General features: G+C 36.1%; 1 protein-coding gene across 1 annotated transcript; it reads right to left on the bottom strand.

Annotated features, from left to right (window-relative positions):
- Window positions 1-711: 711 nt before the first annotated feature.
- LOC127944378 (neuropeptides B/W receptor type 1-like) lies at window positions 712-1,707 on the bottom strand. Its single transcript, XM_052540262.1, has one exon. The coding sequence runs from the start codon at window positions 1,705-1,707 to the stop codon at window positions 712-714; it is 996 nt and encodes a 331-aa protein (XP_052396222.1).
- Between the last annotated feature and the right edge of the window lie 6,976 nt (window positions 1,708-8,683).

Genomic DNA, 8,683 nt, shown 5'->3' with positions numbered 1-8,683 from the left:
CACGTCGAAACTGCACCTGTATCTTTCTGATTAAGATAACGTGTTAACGTCATGAAAAGGTTTAAATTGCAACATGATATCCTCCTGCCCTCTTCTGGTTGTATTGGATATTAAGGAACAGCAGTTTACAATTTATTCTGTCACTGATTCACTACTAAGGGAAGGTCATGAATACACAATTATTTTATTACTTTCAGTATGAAGCATTTTCATTTCAACTTCATTCAATCGAAAACAAAATATGCTACTTAGGGAAAAATAAACACTGAACAGAGCACTATTCACACAAAATGTTAATTACCAACATCGAACACAACACAGGCAGCAGCATTTGAGTTTCAGTGTCAAGCTTTTAAGCTTATAATGCAAAGCAAACACATAGCATAGGAGATAAATGTAATATTTACATATATTAGTATTCATGTATGTAGTATAGTTTTATACATCTGATAAGATCAAGGGTACTAAAATCGGTCTAACAGTGATACATTCATTACTCTTCTGATTTCAAATGTAAATACTGATGAGGTAAATAACGTTTAGACTATGAATACAGTGCAAATAAAGTAGCTACTTGATCAAGTCAAGTTGAGGTTTTACGGTGACTTTTAAGTGCGTTTTTACTTTTGAATTAAACACTTTATGATTTGATGTTACTGATTGGGTACTTGAAGCCTATTGGTTGAGTTGTGGGGGTAAAAAAAAAAACTTTCAGCACTCCAGCAATTTCTTAAATGCCTTCTTGAAACTATCGTCGAAGAAAGCGTAAAGGAACGGATTAAGACACGAGTTGGCATAACTCAGTCCGGTGATGAAATAAGAAATTCCTATAACCAGAGGGGTGGTGGGCAAGTCTGAGGTGAGGGCGACCACTGTGCTCAGGTGAAAGGGTGTCCAACAGAACAAGCAAACGGCAAGCACGACGAAGACCATCATTGTGACTCGTTTCTTGGCTTTGTCCAGAGCCTTTCCATTTGAGTTGATCCGCGTGCGTCTCAGCTTATAGAGCAACACGCTATAGAGGATGCAAATGGTCGAAACCGGGATGACAAAACCGAGGACCAGCGTGTAGATCCGACTGGCTTTGAACCAGAAACTCTCAGGGCTTGGGAAACTCAAAACGCAGCTCTTCCTGCTCTCCGCGTCGTCGGGACTCACATAGACACCGGCGAAAACGGTGAAGGGCATCACGATGAGAATGACCACAGCCCAGACGCTCAGGCTGACCGTCTTGGCTGACCTGTAGGTCCGGTGGGGCATCCGTGTGGAGCGCAGCGTGGACCCCACGACCAGATAGCGGTCCACACTCATCACCGTCAAGAAGAAGATGCTGGAGAAGATGTTATAGTGGTCTATGGACAGAATCACTTTGCATAAAATCTCTCCAAACGGCCAGTAGTTTAACAGGTGCTCGGCTATGTTAATGGGCAACACCAACGTGAAAAGGTCGTCGGCGATTGCCAAATTCAAAATGAATAAGTTGGTGACGGTTTTCATTTTAGGCGCCTTCAAGATCACATAAATGACAGCGGTATTGCCAGTGAGTCCCACGGCGCAGATTATTGAGTACATAACTGGTATCCAAATGTAGAAGTCAGGGTAGAGCATCCCGGTTGGAGACGTGCAGTTGGTTTGGTTGTAGTCCGGACTGGTCATGTTGCATAAAGATTGGATTGGTTTATTATCCATTGTGTGTTTGAATTGCATTAAAACATAACCTTTAAAAAGTAGAGTAAAAGTTTGTTAGATAAGATAAACTACATGCAGCACTTCTTTTTTGTTTCTGCATAGAAATCAAAATTTGTCTTTATCGCACCCATTCGTCCAATTATTCTAGTTTGCCTATTTAGTTAAAGTTGGTTGTTTATTAAAACGTTTAAAACACAAACAATTTCTGAAAAAATATGTATAATTTCCCAAAGTTGAAAATTAATTGGAATCAATATAAAAGTAAAAACGTTGAGAATTAGTCACCTTACCTGACAGATCCAGACATACAACATCTTCTGCTGGTCTGCTCTATTGGTATTCAATGGACACAATGTGGTGAAAGGCAATGCGCAGCGCTTTTACGCGCTCGATTTTACGCACGCATGATGTAAGACAGTCCCTCCACCAGTCTATCATATCATTTTAATCTTGCATTTTCCAACAGGATACACTAAGTCTCATAAACTGCTATTTATCCACTTAGTCTTATAAAACAAATGACTGGATTGCTGTAGAATGAATATGGTTTAAAAAAAAAAAGTAAATACCAATCAGAACCTAAGTAAATAAATATAATAAAATTATTGAAAATGAATATATGAATATAAATTAATAGAAGTTAAATATAATAATATAAAATGATAGGCTAAATAAATCAAAACACATCCAAGTGGTCAAAGTGGATTTGAGCTGTTTCGTTCAGACATGCAAAAGTAAAAAAAATAAGTACTGACCCCTACTTTTGATCAATTTGTATGCATTAGTTGAAGAGAAGTATAGTGATGTAACTGGATAGTTCAAATACTAGGATGCCTGCAGACTTTTTCCTATCGGAGCTGAAATGTGAGTGTGTTCAGGCCTTATTTTAAGGCTATTTTTAACAAATGTATTGCCATAGTGATTTGCAAGTCAACTTTTTCTCTCTCTTTTACAACCCTCTTATGTGGATGACCACACACTTGAGGAATTCATTTAAATATATTGTTCTCTAACATCAACATGTAACTCTATTGGTGCTTTAATCTTTAGGATATTATGTAGAAACCTGTGTTATGTGGAGGGGTTGGGAGGAACTCAAGTGCAGACAGGATTTACTGAACACAGGATTTATTAGGCAAAAGGGGAAAACAAAACCCACGAGGGGGAAAACAAGGACTAGGGAAGACACTAAATAACTCTACAAAACACAATAAAAAGGTAAACAAAGACTCTGAACACTAATTACTAACAAACACTCACGGTAAAACAAAGACTTCTTGGAGGGGTTACAAGGACATGATATCTCGGGAGGCTGACAGGAAGAAACACATATGTGGAACAATCACAAATGATGAACAATCACAAATCACAAATGAACCGACGAAAGACAGAGCACACTAGGAGATCTAAATAGGGGAACAATTAAGACACGACAGGTGGCACAGATAGGACAATCACGACAAGACTAGGATAACAAGGGGGGCGGGGCAAGGGAACGAGACAACACAAGCACATGGCCCAAAGACAAGGCCATGTGCTTGTACACAAAACACGGGTCTGCCATGATCCTGCCTCAAGACTAGGGAAAATCAAGGACACGAGGGCAGAATCATGACAACCTGCTTATATCAATGAACATAGTTTAATTTTTCATTATTGTATACATTTTTGCATTGCTATTATTACTTTAATATGAGATAATGCATTATTCTCTAATTCTGCATTTAGTACTGCTTAATATATAATTAAATGTATATATTATATATGCGAGGCATACAACAGTCTATTTAAAGCAAAATGAGAAACAAGGAAGGTCTGTGTAGAGTTCATTTTAGACTGTTTAAAACAAAGTAACTAGTATGTCAACCATCCCTGCTCACATCAGTGTTTGAAAAATATATTCGCAATTGTCAAGGTAAGGTTTCTGTGGGAGCTACAAATATTTTAAAATAATACCTTCTTCCTGTATTCATGTACAAGGCTTTCAGAAATCTCTTATGCCTAATGTATAGTAGACCACGTTCATTAAGAAGGTGTCATTTTCAAATTTCAAGTAAAAGCACTTCAATTCAGCTTTCACGCAGTAAATCAGAGGCCATAATGTTCTCCCTGAGTGGATACATATATGTTCTGATTTATTCATGAAAAATGATCAATAAAGGTAACACTTAAAAAAAAAGATTAGTAATGTGATAGTGACACAAGCCACAGAAAGTCTCTGTATTAAAATGAATAAATAAATAAATAAAAAACATTAAATTGTAAATTAATAGGAATAAACAGGAGTAAAACGGATGCCAGACACAATGAGCATTTTGAACTTTTATGATAAGGCCAAAAAAAGAAATAGAGTCTGATGATGGATGGACTAGGAAAGGTTGTCAATGTGGAAAACAGATTGTCATGATTCATATCTTGAAGATTGATTTGACTTAGAAATGGGCGTGGGTGCTCGGTGGAAGGGAAAGGGTATATATCACCATTTTAAAGCTTGAGTTATTAAGTTCTTTTATTCAAACTATGGAAACTATAGCTATTTTTCAAAAGAGTTTGGGTGGTTAGTGTAGATTATTCTGTGTAATGGGAAATCCTTTCACATTAAAACAAATAAACTGTGACACAAATGTGTTCCAATGTGCAATTTATTTGTCTCCAGAATCTGAATTTAATAATCAAAACCAAGAATCTGGATACAGTAATCAAGACATAACAAACATTTATTCAACACTGCAGGGCATTTACAGTGTCAAGCAGTGTTAGCAGCTGTTTAAAACTAAGAAAATGTTAAATGCTTATGCAAGACAGTTTGTTTCTGTTATCTGTTTCTGTTATTTCTTGTTATCTGTCAACAAAACTATACTATTTACTATATAATAATGTCTTTCTCTCTCTCTCTCTCTCTCTATATATATATATATATATATATATATATATTTAACCTGTAATTTAGATATTCTGGATAGTTTTTTAATACCAAGCTTAGCACTGATCATTAAAAGAACAGTAGACACAAAAAGGAAAATTCTATAATTTACTTACCCTTTTTTCTACAGCAGAACACACAAACGTCGTAAAGAAAGTCAGACAGGTTTAGAACGACATGAGGGTGAGTAAATGATGACAACATTTTCATTTTTTAGGTGAATTATCGCTTTAACTTGTGGTCCTTAATTGAAAGCTGCATTGCAGACAGAACAAACAGAAAAAGCTTCCAACTCATCTCAACACAAAGGTTCCTGAACAAGGTCACAAACCACACTGTCTGTAATTCAATAGGACAGAAGAAGGATTCAAATCAGAAATCATATAGAAGTGTCTAGGAGGAGTAAATCAGATGAGAGACTATTAAACACAAATCAAAACTCTTCTCACTCACACCACAGAGAATATCACTTCTATATAGAGCACAGTCATTACCAGCATTTTGGTTCAGTCCTCACTGAGGAGAGATGTAGAGAAAATAAGAGACGGTGAGGTGGGTGACATGTTGTGTTATGTTCTATTACACAGTACTCCTGATGCTTTGTTTATATATATATATATATATATATATATATATATATATATATATATATATATATATATATATATATATATATATATATATATATATATATATGTATATATTGTAGTTAAAGTGCATATGTCTTTATTTCAAAGCAAAGAGCTTTTTAGTGTCCTTGATGCCAATTTTCAATCAGTCAAACAATTTTGGTAACACAGAATGTAAGTAAAATGTTGTGCTTTTTAGGGTCTGTACAACTTCAACAAAAGGCTGATCAATGCATGTAAGACTTTAACACGGGACTCAATGATCATTTCACTAGATAAGACCCTTATTCCTAAAGACTGAAGACAGAACATCTTGGATGACACGGTGGGTGAGTAAATTATCAGGAAATAATCCTTTAAGCTGTACAGATGTCACATGTACAATTAATAGATTCAGACTATAAAAGCAAGATGTAGATTCAAACCAATTTGGTCACTCAGAAACTACCAGAGGAGCCAAAGGGATGGATGGATGAATACATTTTAGAAGATTTTTACTGAGTTATAATCCTTAAATATGAAATAGAACATTATTATTGGCCACATTAGTAACATTCCATAGTGTTTTTTATATGTTTTCATTAAAAATGTAATATCTAAGCATTTTCTTCATTATTTTACATCTTTATAGCTCTATAAAACTGGAACTCCAGGGACTAAAATGTTTTTTAAATTGTTGATGCTTTCTTTTCCAGTCGTGTTCACTGGCCCTTGATGGCCCAAGCTTTTTGCAAATCTTTTTTTTTCAAGATTTCTTCTCTTATTTCAGGGATGATTTATCAAATAAAGCTCTTTGAGGCTTTTTCTTTTCTTTTCTTTTTAATTTCTTTCTTCTTTTTTTTTTTTGCAAACTCATCTTTCCATCCTGTGGGGTTTGAAATCATTTCCAGCCAATATAAAAAAAAAAAACTGTGTTCGCACCTCTTTGCTAATGCACAAATGAGAAGTGCTGAGCCAATTTTCAGTAATGGCAGGAAGTGATTGCATTAAAATGTTCTCTCTCTTATTTTCTCCTTATTTCTTTAACAGCAGTGGTCTGTACTCTCGCTCTATGAACAGGCCTCATGGATTTACAACAGTGGTGCCTCAATAGCACATTTATAAGGTGCAGATGTTTTTCAGCAGGTGTAGGGTTCACTGATGTATTGAAAGTGTCTACGCATTATTATGTGGACATGTTAGTTTTACACTTGGGTGCCTGTGTGTGTTTACGGTTTAGGCTATTGAGGATTAATTTTCACATTTTGAGTGTTATTACAGAGTGCACTGGACCATAACTTTCAGGGCAGAATTTGGTTTAGGGGTGCACTCACTTTTGCCCATTGCCATTGTCCAGAAAATATATTGCTATAAGCAATCTTAAATCATAAGGCCTCTTGTTCAGTGTTCATTTCTGATTAACAGCCCATACTGATTAAACAAACTTATGTGTTTAATAATGTTTGCAAACACCTTATTTTCCTTTAATGAACTCCCTGCAGTGAAAAATGTATTGGCTGAAAAGATTTATTTAACATAATTAATTCTTATAATTAAACACTTTATTTCTAATTTATTTTATCTTTGTGTTTCATTTCATTTTATTTATATGCTTTGCTTTCTGTTTTCTGTATACTGCAATATTTTAACCTGACAAATGTATCTAAATATGGATCAAATATAATGTGAAAAAAGGGAGATTAGATTAACTGAGCATTTTGAAGAATTTTCTCTTATGATGTAACCTTTTCATGGTAAAGATTCTCTTTGAATGTATCACATGATTTGTCAGTAAGCTATAAAGTCCTAAATAATACAAGCTAATAATAACAAGAATAGACAATAAATAAAAAATATAATATGGTAATAAAATATAGAGAAAATATCAATAGACAGAATTGTGAATGTGCACATGTACATATTGCTCAGGTGGAATATGGCCTGGGGGGAAAAGCTTTTCTTGTGTCTCTCTGATTTGGTGCTCAGTGCTCTGTATCGCCGTAGAGGAAGTGTGCTGGGTGTGAGAGGTCCATAGCGATTTTTACCTTTTTTTTACTCTGGAGGTATAAATATATTTGAGGTTAGGCAGGGGGCACCAATAATCCTCTCAAGAGTCCTGACTGTTCGTTCTAGTTTCCAGATGTCTGATTTGGTAGCTGAGTCAAATCAAACCGTTATATATGAATACAGGACAGACTCATTGACAGCCAAGTAGAACTGTGTGAGCAGCTCATGTGGCAGGTCGAACTTCCTCAGCTGGCGAAAGAAATACAGCCTATGCTGGGCTATTTTACGATATCAAACAACGTGAATGTCCCACTTCAGGTCCTGTGAGATGGTGGTGCCCAGGAACTTGAATGACTCTACTGCAGCCACAGGGCTGTTCATGGTGAGTCGGGGTGAGCTGGGGGTTACGCCCGAAGTCCACAAAAGCATCTCCACTGTTTTGAGCATGTTGAGCTCAATGTAAATGACAACTTAACAGATGAAAATGGCTGAATGCAAATGCTTTCACACAAACAGAATGATGAACAATTTTTCTGATGGAGGATAATGTTTAAAATTGAGAGTGATAGGACAATAAGATCTCTGTGAGGAATCTAAAGTTGCTTATGATGTTTGTATGCATGAACAAAGATGTTAATCTTCTCTCTGTAGCGCGAAACCTCCAAAAGCACTTTCAGAGTGATTGCAGTCACAAGGGTCCTGCTCTGCCCTGGAATTCACATTCTAATGAACACAACTGTAGCCATTAATTTTCCGAGATGACAGACAGTGTTTAGCATGTTCTTTGCATAATGAATGTGATCTTGAAAAGTTCTTGGCCTCTGAACTAATGAAGAGAAATACTGCCATTCAGTATTCAGTTGCCTGGGGAACAAGCTCAGCTCACAACACTCTTATTGATGACCAAAAATAAAGACTGGGAACTAATAGAGAAGATTCTTCCTTCCTAATCCCTAATGCAATTGCATGTGTGGTTAACATCTTCTCAGCAAACACAGATGTTTTCTGTCCACAAGGATCAAAACTGTTCTGTCTTGTTGTTTGGATTCTGTTGTTGTATATTTCAAGCTGGCAGAGGCAATAGACTGCTCTGCCAGCATTCAGGGGACAAAGGAAGCAGAGATACCTCTAAACAGAATGTGAACAATGACTGAGGATGACACTAGACAAATCATTGGACAAATAACACAGACACACTCTGTCACAGGAAAATTCCAGACTGTGGATAAGTTGAAAGGCATCTCGTGGAAGAGGAATTGAATATGAGGAAGAGAATAAAAGTTCAGTCTAATGAGGACACAGTGTTTTCCCCTCTCTCAATATTGAAAGGTTTTAAAAGAAGAGGCGCTCGTGTGAAACTGATGTTGCTCAGGTCAATACAAAAAAGATACTGGCTTTACCAAAGTTCATGCCAAAACATGAAGGAAATTCAAACAAACACATAAATACTTGCTCA

The sequence above is a fragment of the Carassius gibelio genome, chromosome A23 (assembly GCF_023724105.1).
Source record: "Carassius gibelio isolate Cgi1373 ecotype wild population from Czech Republic chromosome A23, carGib1.2-hapl.c, whole genome shotgun sequence".
Taxonomy (NCBI): domain Eukaryota; kingdom Metazoa; phylum Chordata; class Actinopteri; order Cypriniformes; family Cyprinidae; genus Carassius; species Carassius gibelio.
The sequence above is the reverse complement of the archived record's forward strand: the minus strand, read 5'-3'. Positions and strand labels throughout refer to the sequence as shown.